General features: G+C 42.7%; 1 protein-coding gene across 2 annotated transcripts in view; it reads left to right on the plus strand.

Moving 5' to 3' along the window:
• The window catches only part of socs2 (suppressor of cytokine signaling 2), a 40,046-nt gene extending 28,955 nt beyond the window's left edge, over nucleotides 1–11,091 (plus strand). The window contains exons 3-4 of one of the 2 annotated variants that reach the window (XR_014620535.1): nucleotides 4,389–5,016; nucleotides 11,023–11,091. Coding sequence is in view for 1 of the 2 variants with exons in the window: in XM_084330221.1 (XP_084186347.1) it covers nucleotides 4,389–4,876 (488 nt within the window). In the remaining variant the exon portion in view is untranslated. Of the gene's footprint in view, nucleotides 1–4,388; nucleotides 5,328–11,022 lie in introns of those variants that run through there. The other variant, XM_084330221.1, reaches the window with a different exon arrangement.
• The last annotated feature ends 4,951 nt before the right edge of the window (nucleotides 11,092–16,042 follow it).

Genomic DNA, 16,042 nt, shown 5'->3' on the forward strand with positions numbered 1-16,042 from the left:
ACCAGATGACATTAAGCACCCGATCGTCTTGAACAGCCGACACAAGGTCACAGAGCTGATCATAAAGAAATACGACGAGGATGTACACCACGCAGGAGCAGAGAGTCTTCGCGGAGATCAGACGTCGTTATTGGATATTGCAAGGGAGAGAAGCAGTACGGCGCTTCCAGCGAACCTGTCTAGACTGCCGTAAGTGGCGCGCGCAGCCCAGCATACCACGGATGGCTGACCTACCCCCCTGTCGCCTCCGAATCGGCGACAAGCCATTCCACTCCACAGGCATGGACTGCTTTGGCCCGTTGTATATAAAGAGAGGAAGAGGCACCGAGAAGCGGTGGGGTATTGTATTCAAATGCATGACCACCAGAGCGATACATATCGAGCTCCTTCCGACCATGAGCACAGACTCATTCCTTATGGCCTTCCGGAGATTTACATCACGGAAAGGAAAACCGTCTACATTGTTGTCTGATCACGGGACCAACTTCAAAAGCGGAGAAAGAGAGCTGAGAGAGAGCTTCCAAGCTATGGGCCCAGAACTTAAGACCCACCTCGCTCCAGCCCAGATTGACTTCCAGTTTAATCCCCCGAACGCACCCCACTTCGGTGGAACCTGGGAACGAGAAGTACGTTCTATAAAGACAGCCCTGTACGCCGTACTCGGAGCCCAGACTGTGGCGGAGGAAGTCCTAATGACAGTCCTCACGGAGATCGAGGGAGTATTGAACTCAAAGCCCCTCGGTTACGTCTCCAGTGATGTAGCAGATGTCGACCCAGTCACCCCCAACACACTCCTAATGGGACGGCTGGACCCTGCGCTACCCCAGACAATGTACAGGCCCGAAGAATCGAACGGCCGAAGAATGTGGAGGTACAGCCAAGTACTAGCTGACAAGTTTTGGAGCAGCTTCCTACTTCACTACCTACCGTCTCTACAGACCCGCCAGAAGTGGGTAAAAGAGAGAGACAATTTGACAGAAGGAACAGTCGTCATGATTATTGACCAGTCACTACCCAGAGCTATGTGGCCGGCTGGCCGCGTAAGCAAAGTGATCACCGGTGCCGATGGCAAGGTCCGAGCAGCTGAAGTACTCGTCCAAGGGCGCACCTACACACGTCCCGTGGCGAGGCTCATAGAACTGCCCCGACTCCCAGATACTATCGATGATGACCATGATCCCATGACTTTGTGAGTTGACTGACCCTTACAGCGGACCTTGAGTGGTAGACAGTGCGGTTAATCTGTCTCTGCTTAGCTAATTAGGTGGGACTAATTAGGGGGCGGCTGTTGTGAAGGATCAGATTAAACCGAATATGTATATTTATTTATATATATATATTTAATTGTATTTGTATATCGTTTGATATCCCCTGTATATTCCTTGTACAATATGCAGTGAATATCCCCGTTTCTACTAAACAGCCCATAATAGTTTCATTCTACCATTGGACGAGAACCTGGCGCCAGGTTGCCATACCCCTAGGTCCAGGTTCAATCGTGCCGCCTAACATGTCGAGGCAAGCCCCGGTTCCGCGCAGGAATATGTCGGGCGAAATACGAATGGTACTATTTGTTCATAGCGCATATATATATGGCGCAAGTAAAGTAGAACTTTCTTTTAGTCCAGTTCTTTACCCTCCAACAGAGTGACAGACGCAAAGCCTCCCCACGACGCACGTGTGGTGTAGTAAGGCCTACTTGGCCCCAGAATAGGCATTGAGATATCGTGTAGATTAATAGTTGAATGGTCATAGTTTGGCACCATACCGTCGAGTTGGACGTATTCTATTAAGCTAATAATAGTCTATTTATGTATGGTGCATCGTTCGGTTAGAGTTCTAAAGTTATCAGTACCCCCATCGTTCCTGACGTTATCTGGACGCTTAACCAGGCTGGTCAGACCCCTAGTGGTGATTGCATCCGAGGAGCTCCGGGCCAAGAGCGACTGGACCTGTATATTGGATTACTCTACCCGGACGACGGCGAGCCTTCCACGGCTTGGATTATGCTTTGTGTGCTTTGATTATTCCATGGATAAAGGCCAACACTGCGGAGTGTTGGAATTACCCCCCGGAGAGGACTCCAGGTGAGACGGCGCTCTACACGTGAGGTCGCCTCACGTCTCTCCGTTGTGGACCGGCAGATACCGTCCACAGAGGGTCCAGCTGTATTCGTCTGCGGCCCGAGGTTCTGTGGGCACCGTGTCCAAGACTTTGGATTCTCCCAAGACACCGTCGGCCAGATGGGATACCGCCAGCGGCTTCTCTAACCCCCCCCTCCTACTGTCTTACAACCAGCGGGACCCCCCCCCCCCTTAGTGTATCCAGCTATAATCATTTAAGTACCATCGCTATCGTTTCCTAAATATTCCGGGTTGTATACTTACTCCCTGCGTAACCAGAGATTGGACATTCAATGTTGATTTACCTACGAATACTCATTTGCCATAAAAGTGCATATTCCATATTTCAAATCATAAATGTAATTAAGTGATCGTTGTATACACCCTTTGCTGTATTAAACCTTCGATTTGGTACATTTGTGTGGATTCGTTTCATCAGGTGGGAAAGTGTTCATCATACTTATATCTTGTACTGGGTGGCCAGAAGTTAAAGTACATGAGGTAGTGGTATTAAATATCATATCTAACAATACAGTCAGGGAATTGTACCCCTCAGTTACAATACCTATTCTTATGTCTGCACTTTATGCATTGTTTGTCAACTGTATAAAAATGTTATGCCTATGTTAATTTTATGCTATTTGCTGTGGGGCACTTTGGGCTGCGGTCCATGTGTGAAAGGTGCTATATAGATAGTTATTATTATTATATTGTAAAAAACTATGCATTGAAATGTCTAAGTCTTGACGACATTGAAAATGAGGGTGACCTCAATTGTCCTTTTCGAGAATAAATAAAGGTTTGAATGAATGAATACTGAAATAAGCAAAAAGAAAAGCATATAAAACATACAGCATATAAAATTACAACAATAACAAGACAACAAGGCGAGGCAAAAGTAGGATAACAAATCAATTAAAACACTTACAACTTGATTGACAAAGGTTGGAGATTTTTGCAACAGAGTGGAGAATCTCACACTTTAAGTTAAGGACTGTTGGAGTTCATTCCATGAGCTAGAGGGGCATCATAGCAAAATGCAGATTACCCTGTTCTGAGCAAACTAGAGGGACCTTAGGACCAGCCAGTCACTGGAACGGGTTCCATAGGTTCCAAAATTCCATTCCAATAATGATGTAATATAAGGAGGTAGCTTACCAATAATGATGTAGTATAAGGAGGTAGCTTACCAATAATGATGTAGTATAAGGAGGTAGCTTACCAATAATGATGTAGCATAAGGAGGTAGCTTACCAATAATGATGTAGTATAAGGAGGTAGCTTACCAATAATGATGTAGTATAGGTAGCTTACCAATAATGATGTAGTATAAGGAGGTCGCTTACCAATAATGATGTAGTATAAGGAGGTCGCTTACCAATAATGATGTAGTATAAGGAGGTCGCTTACCAATAATGATGTAGTATAAGGAGGTAGCTTACCACTAATGATGTAGTATAAGGAGGTAGCTTACCAATAATGATGTAGTATAAGGAGGTAGCTTACCAATAATGATGTAGTATAAGGAGGTAGCTTACCAATAATGATGTAGTATAAGGAGGTCGCTTACCAATAATGATGTAGTATAAGGAGGTCGCTTACCAATAATGATGTAGTATAAGGAGGTCGCTTAGCTATAGTCCAACAAAGAATTGTCTGCTTAAAGTTTAGAGTATAAGCCCATCTCCAAAAATACACGGCTTCTAATAAGCTGCTGACTGCTTTCCATTATTGGAAGTTTTACAGTATTTGTTTGATCTGAACTTGATCACATGGCTTATCCCCAGTTTCTCTCTCTCTCCCTCTCTCTCTCACCCACTCTCTCTCTCTCTCTTCTCCCTCTCACCCCTCTCCCTCTCTCTTTTCTCCCTCTCACCCCCCCTCTCTCTCCCCCCCATCTCTCTCTTCCTCATTCTCTCTCTCACCCACTCTCTTTTCTCCCTCCCCCCTCTCTCTATCCCTCTCCCCCCCATCCCTCTCTCTCACCCACTCTCTCTCTCTCTCTTTTCTCCCTCTCACCCCTCCCTCTCTCTTCTCCCTCTCACCCCTCCCTCTCTCTCTCTTCCCCCCCATCTCTCTCTTCCTCTCTTTCTTACCCACTCTCTCTTTTCTCCCTCCCCCCTCTCTCCCTTTCCCCTCCCATCTCTCTCACTCTCTCTCTCACCCACTCTCTCGCTCTCTTTTCTCCCTCTCCCCCCCATTTCTCTCTCTTTTCTCTCTCACCCCCCCCCCCCCCCCCCCTCTCTCTCTCTCCGGAACACACAGGCTGGTACTGGGGCAGCCTGACCGCGAACGAGGCCAAGGAGATCCTGCAGGACGCCCCGGAGGGCACCTTCCTGGTGCGCGACAGCTCCCAGCGGGACTACCTGTTCACCATCTCCGCCATGACGTCGGCGGGCCCCACCAACCTGCGCATCGAGTACAAGGAGGGCAAGTTCAAGCTGGACTCGGTGGTGCTGGTCAAGCCCCGGCTGAGGCAGTTCGACAGCGTGGTCCACCTGGTGGAGCACTACGTGCAGCTGTCGCGGACCGGCAGCAAGGGCTCCTCCTCCTCCTCCTCCAGCCCCTCGCAGCCCCCGGCGCCGCCCAACGGCACGGTGCAGTTGCTCCTGACTAAGCCTGTTTACACTGCCACGCCCGCTCTCCAGCACCTCTGCCGCGTCGCCATCAACAATGCCACCAGGCGCGTGCAGGAGCTGCCTTTACCCAACAGACTGAAGGACTACTTGGTGGATTACAGCTACAACGTGTAGTGAGTGCGTCGGCCGCGTGTAACGCCCGTTTTGACCACTGTGCTGATCCCCCCCCCCCTGGGCCCCGCCCCCTTCTGACCCGACGCATAGCCATGGTTTCCGGCGGCTCTCCGCAGGGCGTCCAGGAACGGCCGTGCTACGTAAGCAGCAGCGCTGCCAGCATCGCCGCCGAGTGACCTCCTCTGGGTCATTTTAGAGGAAGGCAAAACCCCGCTTGACATTTAATTTATTAGAGCCTTTGGAAAACATTATCAGTACTACATGTTGGAAGTGGCAACGCTGGCATGGCACGAATCTGGCAACGCGAGGGTCACAATTCAGCATACTGCGATATATTGGGACACTATAAACACTGATATCTTTTGCGATTTTATCAAAATCTTTGATGGTTTTTAGCAATGGTTGTAGGTTTAATTGCTCCTGGTGTATACGATTACAATACGGCAACTAGGGGGGCGGTTAGGTGGCCGAGCGGAGATTGCGTTCGTCACCAACCCCGGAGCTGTGAGCTGGATTCGCCTGTTCGAATCCAGCTCACAGCTCCGGGGTTGTCACCAGCTTGGCTGGCCGTCCACACTAATACAATTGGCTGTATTAGAGGGTGGGAGAAGCTGGCGGGGTGGGTCCGGGTCGTTGTAAACAGCGACTCCTACAGTTCGGTCGGGGCGCCTGCTAAGCGCGGATAGGACTTGAGGGGGATAGTGTGATCCTCCCACACGCTACGCCCTCTCAATGAGAATCCGCGCTGCCAGGTGAAAAGAAGCGGTGATTGGCTGGACGTGTGTCGGAGGAAGCACGTGGTAGCCTCCACTCTCCCAGATGATCTGACTGTGGGGGGTAAGTGCGCAGCGACCAGGAAGGGACTGGGAATTGGCATACGACTAACATTGGGATGGGAGAAAATCGGAGGAAAATGGAGGGGGAAAAAGATCAAAAAAAAAAAAAAAAACAATACGGCAACTAGGTCTGGGCGATATGGCCTAAAAATAAAATCTCAGATTTTTTCACACCACATCCGGTTTACAATTTTCTTCTCTTAAACTAGAAACGCCAAGGAAATCATTCAAATAAGCTTTGTTTTTATTTGACACAAATGATCAAATCAAGATGAATTTCCCTATTGGGATTGAAGTGCAAACCTAACTTTCACCAATCTTCATTTAAAAAAATATATATAAAAGGTTACTCTTGATCAAACAAAGATGAATTTCCCTATTGGGATTAATAAAGTGCAAATCTAACATCACTTTTTGTAAAATAAATAATAATAAAAATAATTGAAAATCGTCCTAAATCATTCATTCGAATTAATCGATAAAATCGATTAATCGCCCAGCCCTAACTGCAACCTAAAACACAACACAATGAACTACTGCCATGGTCTTTTAACCATGTGTAATCCGTTAAATAAAAATATATAGTGTAATGTTTTTTTTTATATATATTTCTTTTTTGATTACAGTATTTAAAGAAAATTGTTAAATCATCAAAATCATCTTACACCCCCCCTACACATTTCCCGCTTTCCAAAGTCGTTTCTCACGCCTAGGGGGATGTTTTTGAAAACCGAAAAGGGGTCTGAGTAGAAGCCAGCCGAGAGCTATCCCCCAACGGTTTTCCATTTCCAGAAATGCCACGTTAGGATTGCTGGTGTCATGTTGATGATGTGGCAAACCGCTGGGATTCTGACTTCAGCGTTGCTGCTTACAACCCTAAAGAGTGTGTTTTGATGGTGAAGCCTTCCTTTTTAAAGGGGCACTTCACCAAACAAAACAATGCAGATTTATTGTGCACATAATCTCTCACACACAACCAAAACTTTTGCACACGTTCATTCAGTCGACAGTTATTGAGAGTATGTTGTTTGTTATTTGAATGTGTGGCCCCCAGTGATGTCGTCAGCGACACAGAACCCTTGCGTTGTGTTAATTATAGCTCTGTGAAAGGATGTGGATGAAAAACGATTTGAAATACCTTGTTTTATAGGGACTGCTATCATTTCATTTAGCTGTAATTAACCCTTTCACTACCACACCGCAGAAGGTTAACCCTTTAAACCGGCTGTAGTGGTAGTGTGATAGTAAAGGGTTAACCTTCTGTAGTGCGGTTGTGAAAGGGCTAACCCTTTGTCGTGTGGCAATGAAAGGGTTAACACAACGCAAGGATTCAGTGTAGATTATGTGCAAAATAAATCTGCATTGTTTTTTGGTGATGTGCCCTTTTTAAGGTGCACTGGGCATACAGGGAGGTGTAGCGGTTACGTCTTTGCCGTTTTCCATGTTCCACCCTCTGTCCAACGCAATGTATTTCCCCATTGCCCATTTCTAAATCGTCTCGTTTAAAACAAATAAAGCATGAACATTTGCATGGTGTACCCTTTCTGTGCGTATTCATCCACAATATATAGCTCAACATGAAAATATTCGCAATTAATTGTAAAAAGAATTCGCGGAATCTTATTTCAACCAAAAATGCTTAAAGGGGAACTATCTTATAAATGGCCTTTTTCAGTGTTTAGCATTGTTTCCTAGCTATGACTTATATTAATATGATCTATGTCTCTAATTCTCATATTGGCGCATTCTTCCAATTCTCCTCTCACAATATTCACCCTCACTGAACTGAGTCATCTGAAAATGTGCTGATTTGTGATGTCAGAGAGACTCGGCTGCATGATAATGTGGCAGATGCCACCAGGCCACACAGTGGTTTAGGAGCCCAGCCTCAAAACGGCTTGAGATCTTGAGGTAGAAAAATGCTGTTTTTGAGGACTTGATTAGAAATACAAAACAATGAATTAAAAAAAATTATAATTACAGAGGTGTTCCATAAACTCACAGGAATTGTGTAAAAGTGCCCAAATAGTGAAAGAAATAGTAAAATAGTTCCCCTTTAAACAATAATGTTAGTGATAGAAGGGAACTCATTTTGTGCAAAAATCCCAATGATTTTCCCAATGATAAATCCCTATATGGGTGGACCTCGCGGGCGGTCCAAAGTGACGTCGGACTACACCTCCCTATATAGAACAGTCCTGGGGTCGGAGCTCTGGGTTGATCTCGGGACTCGACGCCACAGAACCCGAGTAAGTCACAGTAAGGTCACTCAGGTTAAACAGGCTCTTGGCACCTTTTGTCTACGCTGTGATGCTCTTTCACTACCGCACTATAGGAGGTTAACCCTTTCACTACCACACTACAAAGGGTTAACGCTTTCACTACCGCACTACAGGAGGTTAACCCTTTCCCTACCACACTACAGAAGGTTAAGCCTTTCACTACCACACTACATACAGTTAACCTTCTGCGGTGTGGTAGTGAAAGGGTTTGTTGCTTCACAGGCTCTGCCCTCATGTCTGTGACATGGGCATCTAGACACTGTTGACTTCTGGTTCTAAGATAATGTTTTTATTTAGTTCTTTATATATATATATATATATATATTTTTTTGTACTGTAGGCTAATCGTAGAAGGGAAAAGGTGCTTTTGGTTCTCATTAAGTTATGATTTTTTTGTTTCATGGTGAGTGATATAGTGATATAAAACACGCTTATATCCATCACATTTTCTCTCCCCGGTTGGAAGAGATTAAAAGATTTTTTTCAATTATGGATCGATATTTCATCACTATTGTATTGATATGAAGCGCCATCGAACAGGGTATGCATAGCATATTGGTGCGTGATCTCTTTGCCATTTGGGTGGGCCTAGTGTACATATCACACCTCTGTGGCTGTAATGAAAACATAACTGGCGTGGGTTTGTTGCACCGAAAGAATATTTCATCTGGGGGGTGTGAACCATCTAGGCCTAATCAAGTTTTTATTTTTATTTTTTAAGTATTTATTGATCGTGTGCTACTGTGTTTTCCAGGTGCGTTTTTTTCCCTAAAAACAAAGCTGCACAACATTCGATGGCATGCTTTATCCTTTAACGGTTGGGTTGATAGTGAGGTTGGCAGGCTGTGAATGTGTTGTGTGTGTGTGTGTGTGTGGAGGGGGGAGGGGGGGCTGTTGTTCTCGATATACGGTATAGAAGCAGGACTGGCACAAGTCCACTTAGGACAAACTTTTATATTGTGCTTTAATCAATGTTGATGGTTTTCTGGAGAAAGCTGAAATAAATAAAAAAGACAAAAAAACAACAACGTATGAATTAACTTGTCATTTATGTTTTTTTTTTATAAAAACATGGCATCTTGTCCCTAACAGCAGTTTAACCCTTTCACTAACACACTACAAAGGGTTAACTCTTTCACTAACGCACTACAAAGGGTTAATGCTTTCACTAACACACTACAAAGGGTTAACTCTTTCACTACCACACTACAGAAGGTTAACCTTTCACTACCACACTACAGAAGGTTAACCCTTTCACTACCACACTACAGAAGGTTAACCTTTCACTACCACACTACAGAAGGTTAACCCTTTCACTGCCACACTACAGAAGGTTAACCTTTCACTACCACACTACAGAAGGTTAACCTTTCACTACCACACTACAGAAGGTTAACCCTTTCACTACCACACTACAGAAGGTTAACCTTTCACTACCACACTACAGAGGGTTGACACTTTCACTACCACAATACAGGTTAACCCTTTCACTACTACACTTCAAAGGGTTAACACTTTCACTACCACACTACAGAAGGTTAACACTTTCACTACCACAATACAGGTTAACCCTTTCACTACTACACTTCAAAGGGTTAACACTTTCACTACCACACTACAGAAGGTTAACCGTCTGTAGTGTGGTAGTGAAAGGGTTGACCTGATTGATTGAAAATGTTATTAACAGATTGCAGAATGAGTACAATACAGTATGGCTCAATACACACAATTGTTAAGGGGATGCAGACCAGAGAAAGACTTTCATCTTGTTTACATCAGGGTCCCCCATTTTCAATTCATCATAACATTTATGACATACACGACATACAGTACTGTTACATCCAGACATTTATGACATACAAGATAGACAAGTATACAGTACTGTTTATTTACAGACAAAGTTTCTAAAAGAGAATATATACATTTGAGGGGGAGGAAACATTGGACATTTACCGGGGCCAGTTTATAATTGTGGCCTCCCGTAGGTGCTCTTTTAGAGCGGTTTTGAAGGTGGGTAGGGATTCACATTATTTTACGGCTGTGGGTATGTTGTGGCATAATTGCGAAACGTGTTTAGTCCCTTGTTTGAGCCGAATCTGGGTTGAACATGATTTGTGGAACTCCCTCTGGTGTTGTGGTCGTGGTATTCACTGACCTTTGGGAAGTATTTCGACATGTACATCATGGGTACCTTAGTGGTGTAGTGTATCTTGTAGACCGGCCCATTGCAAGTTGCTGTACTCTGTCGTCTACTCTAAGCCATCCTAGGTCGTCAAAATGGGCAGGGGTGAGGTGGGTTCTAGGAGTAAGGTCAAGCAGTAGTCTGACCAGTTTGTTTTGTGATGTTTGTAATCTTGTTTTTAGTGCCTTTGAGGTGCTTTGGTACCATGAGGTGCAAGCATAGTCGTAGTACCCTTGAATGAGTGCTCCTGTTAGAGTCTTCAGGGTATTCTTGTTTACCAGGGAGGAAGAATCTTGTTGGTTGACTTTTTTTATTACATTGGTTGCCATTTTGTCACAGGAAAGATTTGCCTCTAGGATGGAACCTAGGTATGTAATTGCATCTTTCCTTGTGACAATATTGTCACCCACTGTAACAGAGAAGCCGTTGGCCACACCTATAGTGTGGTAATGAAAGGGTTAAATATGGAATCTGTAATGTATTCAAACGGCAAAAGAGGCACTTTGTTAACTTTTTTTTAGTTTTGGTCTGACTGACCAACATTGGTCACTGAAAGAACATTTGTGAACAGAACACAGTATAGTAATGCTATATTATTTTCACTAACACCAGGCACGGAAGGTTAATTTGGGTAGTATGGTTTTGAGAATATTGACTACCAATGACACTTACCAAGTGCGTGTGTATGATTTAGTTCCAGAACTGCATGCTTGCTTGATGGGTCCCAAGCGAAATAGCAGCTCTTGCTATGGGCGCTCCCACGAATAGCTCAGGAACCACCGACTTATGATGTGCAGCTAGAGTAGATTATAACATGTTCTGATTTCATATGATTCCCCATTACAGGCTTTCAACATGTCATGGCGTCTGGTGAAGCCAGCTGGAACCGGACCCTCTGCTGTAATCAAGTCTGGGTATTGATGTAGACTTGTAGAGTAATTCAAGATTCAAGATGATTTATTGTCATGTGCACAGTTAAACAGACAGTTAACCGTACAATGAAAAACTTACTTTGCTAGTCCGCCCTTCACACAACATCACACAGAGCACACAATACTTTAATGAACAACTTAAATACAAGCAAATGCTAAAAATAAGGAGATCTTAAAAATAAATGGTAGAAGATATACACAAGACACAAGTGAGTAACATTAACAGTATTGCACATTCCGTTCACAGTGTAGGATCAAGTAGTTTACAAATATAAATATATGGAGGTGACAATGGGTCACAGCAGCAGGTAAAGTGTTAAAGAGTAATATGAGATGAGGCGTGTCAACAACCTACTTATTAGGGTTGGGTACGGTTCACATTTGAACCGATACTGGCACTAGTACCAGTTCCTGGAATTCAGTATTGGTAGCAGTGGCGGACTCAGGCTGTTTGAAGGGCAGGGGCGGAAAGAAAAAAGGGCACCTACTGCAGTCGTCATACTATCTCAATTGACAGAGGTAGTGGGTGGAAGTCGATGGGTGGGGATTGGACGTTGTGGACAGCGACTCCTACAGGTTGATTGGGTGACTCCTGCACAGCAGAGACAGGAAGTATCTGGGGCAGCGTGAGCCTCCCACGCGTTACTCCTCGGCACAGAGAGTCCGCGCTGTCCAGTGAAAAGATGCGACAGGCTGCCTCCTCATGTACCGGAGGGGACACATGATGCAAGGCTTCTATCCTCACTACAGCCGACCAGTGGGAGGCATAGTCTAGCAACGTTCAAGACAGGGGAGGGGAGAATTGGCAATACGAAATTGGGATGGGAGAAAAATAAGGAGAAAAGGTGGATAAAAAAAAAATAAAAAAAGCTATGACTGTTTGTTTATTTTTTATCTATCTTGTCTGACTCTTGAGAAGACTAAGTGCATTCCCCATAATGTTGGCGTGCCCCTTTAATAAAGATAAAATGCTTTACTTTCCAAACCTTTTAAATTAGAAGTGACATCCATTCTTAAGATGTAATTCTGAAGTGACGAATGAAAAAAAAAATGTATTAAAATTAGGGCTGTCAGTTTATCGCGTTAATTAGATTAATTAATTACACAGCAAATTATCGCGTTATGAAAATTAACTCAAAATTAATTACAAAAAAAAAAAAAAAAATCTTTTTTTTTATAATATTTTTTTTGTATCTCATTCATTCCATAAGAATGTAGAATACACATTTACAGATTTCTTTTTAATATGGTCCATTTGCATGTTCTTGGTATCTGATTCTAGGGACATCTATGAATCTCAGGGAATGTATTCCCAGTGTCAGAAATACTGTGGGCTAGATCCACAAAGAATGGATTGCACAGTGCAAGTTGCACCCTTACTTACAATTCATTATGAATTGAAAATGGGGGACCCTGATGTAAACGAGACGAAAGTCTTTCTCTGATCTGCATCCCCTTAACAATTGTGTGTATTGAGCCGTATTTTATTGTACCCATTCTGCAATCTGTTAATAACATTTTCATTCAATCACTCAATCTGCGCTGTGATTGATTGAATGAAAATTTTATTTTGAGTAAATTGTAATGAACCAAATGAGAATATCAATATTTTTTTTGTTATCTTTGACTGTGAATAACACCATGCTCAAATTGACCAGACCTGAAAAATCTAAGCAAATTAATAGATGGAAGATGATTAAACAGAAGGTTTTGTAGATACAGTACTGAATTCTGCCATCCGGACACATGCAATTTGAAATATGATTACAGAATATAGAATATCAGGCATAAAATGGTTATGCGATTAAAATGCGATTAATTCGATAAATTAATTACAAATCCTGTAATTAATTAGATTAATTTTTTTAATCGCCTGACAGCACTAATTAAAATGCTTTGTAAACAAAGCTGCTGATTAGCATGTGGGAGGTGTGTCGAGTTTGAATAGATGTGTTTGTTTTGTTTTCTACCGGTCTGATTTGTATTAATCAAGCACCTACCTCCTTACTGGACTACAAATCCAAACTGCACACGGCACCTACCTGATTACTGGACTACAAATCCAAACTGCACACGGCACCTACCTGATTACTGGACTACAAATCCAAACTGCACATGACACCTACCTGATTACTGGACTACAAATCCAAACTGCACATGGCACCTACCTGATTACTGGACTACAAATACAAACAGCACCTACCTGATTACTGGACTACAAATCCAAACTGCACATGACACCTACCTGATTACTGGACTACAAATCCAAACTGCACATGACACCTACCTGATTACTGGACTACAAATCCAAACTGCACATGGCACCTACCTGATTACTGGACTACAAATCCAAACTGCACATGGCACCTACCTGATTACTGGACTACAAATCCAAACAGCACCTACCTGATTACTGGACTACAAATCCAAACTGTACACAGCCAGGCGTGCGTTGGTCATGGGACGGGGTAGCACGCCGTTCCACCGGGTCTGTGAGCAGGAGCCCGCACATGCACGGATGTGCACGCGCATGCACACAATGATGCGCCAACTCGCCAAGTACCCATCTGGCTACTTTGCATAACAATAGCTCAGGTCGTCAGGTGTGTTTAAATACGTCCTCAGATACATTCACACAAAACTTGTGAATGAAATGTGTTACATTCCATTCCTAGAGGCAATTAGGCTGGTCTTTATTCTGTGCGCACGCGAGAGAACATTTATGCGCGGGAGCGTGCGCGAGCATGCAACGTCATTAAACACAGTGCAACCAGGTATGAAATCACCAACGCACCACTGCACACAGCACCTACCCGATTACTGGACTACAAATCCAAACTATACAGTGATTTTATCCAGTACCTACCTGATTACTGGACTACAAATCCAAACTGCACACAGGGATATGAAAGAGGCACAGTGATGTGATTGCACATATGAGGCAACACGTTAGGATTACTTTACATTGTAGCGGAGAACTACTTCCTTCTTTGTACTTTAATAGCCATGCCTCATTTGTTCTGCATGGACATGAATAGATAACTGTAACTGATTAGAAGCTAGCTATCTTTATTATTTGCTGTAAGATGAGTCACTAATAAACTGCAAGTGTTTATAATAACTGCCTGAGATGCATACTGAGGGTATGGCGGCCCAACAACAAGATAACAAATGTAGATCTGTGGAAACAGACAAACCAGGAGCAAATCAACATTGAAATCAAATGGAGAAAATGGAGATGGATTGGGCCTACACTTCGGGCACTATGTTCACACTGCAAGCCTTTTAGTGCTCAATTCTGATTCATCGCTCGGATCAGATTTTTTTGTTTGGCTGGTTTCACATTCTTTTTTTTGTATGTGGCCAATGTCAGATTCCAGTGTGAACTGGTCACATGCTGCTGAACTGACCCGCATGTGCAAATGAACAATAAAGAAGATGGACGTAAAGAATTGTGATGAATGTCAATCTAGAGAGTGACGTAAAAGACGCATGTTCAGACCGAGGTCGCATTGCAAAGAAATCTGACCTGTATCTGATTTAGGACCACATATGAAAGTGGTCCAAATCAGAATAGAAAAGATCAGATTCCACATGGTTTGTGCTGTTCACACTGTCATGGAAAAAAAACATTACATTATGAGTAGGGCTGTCAGTTTATCGCGTTAATTAGATTAATTAATTACACAGCAAATTATCGCGTTATGAAAATTAACTCAAAATTAATTACAAAAAAAAAGTTTTTTTTTTTTTTTTTTTTTTTTTATAATTTTTTTTTTGTATCTCATTCATTCTATAAGAATGTAGAATACACATTTACAGACTCTCTCTTTTTTTTTTTTATATGGTCCATTTGCATGTTCTTGGTATCTGATTATAGGGACATCTATGAATCTCAGGGAATGTATTCCCAGTGTCAGAAATACTGTGGGCTAGATCCACAAAGAATGGATTGCACGGTGCAAGTTGCACCCTTACTTACAATTCATTATGAATTAAAATGGGGGACCCTGATGTAAACAAGACGAAAGTCTTTCTCTGGTCTGCATCCCCTTAACAATTGTGTGCCGTACTGTATTGTACCCATTCTGCAATCTGTTAATAACATTTTCATTCAATCAATCAATCTGCGCGGTGATTGATTGAATGACAATTTTATTTTGAGTAAATTGTAATGAACCAAATGAGAATATCAATACATTTTTTTTATCTTTGACTGTGAATAACACCATGCTCAAATTGACCAGAGCTGAAACATCTAAGCAAATTAATAGATGGAAGATGATTAAACAGAAGGTTTTGTAGATACAGTACTGAATTCTGCCATCCGGACACATGCAATTTGAAATATGATTATAGAATATAGAATATCAGGCATAAAATGGTTATGCGATTAAAATGCGATTAATTAGATTAATTAATTACAAATCCTGTAATTAATTAGATTAATTTTTTTAATCGCCTGACAGCACTAATTATGAGCCCAATATAAAGATGCAGGCCCTTTTGCCTGCAGTGTGAACATAGCCTTTAGAAAGGAATTAACCAGCATAATAAGACAGGCTGTGGACTACAACCCACAAGGAAAGAGGAAGCCATGGGAGATCATTTCTGCATTGTACTGTATATTGTATTGTAACTCAGTTACAAATTTGTTCTACTCTGTATTGTATATTGTATATATGTATATTGAACACTTTTGTTTACACTTGTTTACGTACTTTTGACTTTCTATTTTATACTTTATCTATTTTTTATCTAGCACACTCTCAGGAGCCAAACAGGAAAAAAAGCATTTCATATAAAAGTATTGTGTATTTTTGTATGACAACTAATAAAGAAACTTGGACTTGAACAAAACAAAACAACCGGAGGTGGTCCAGAGTGGTCCAGACTTGACAAGCTGAATAAGACCGGGGATAGAAGAGAGTGAG

Source organism: Notolepis coatsorum (genome assembly GCF_963971535.1).
Source record: "Notolepis coatsorum genome assembly, chromosome: 15".
Classification (NCBI taxonomy): domain Eukaryota; kingdom Metazoa; phylum Chordata; class Actinopteri; order Aulopiformes; family Paralepididae; genus Notolepis; species Notolepis coatsorum.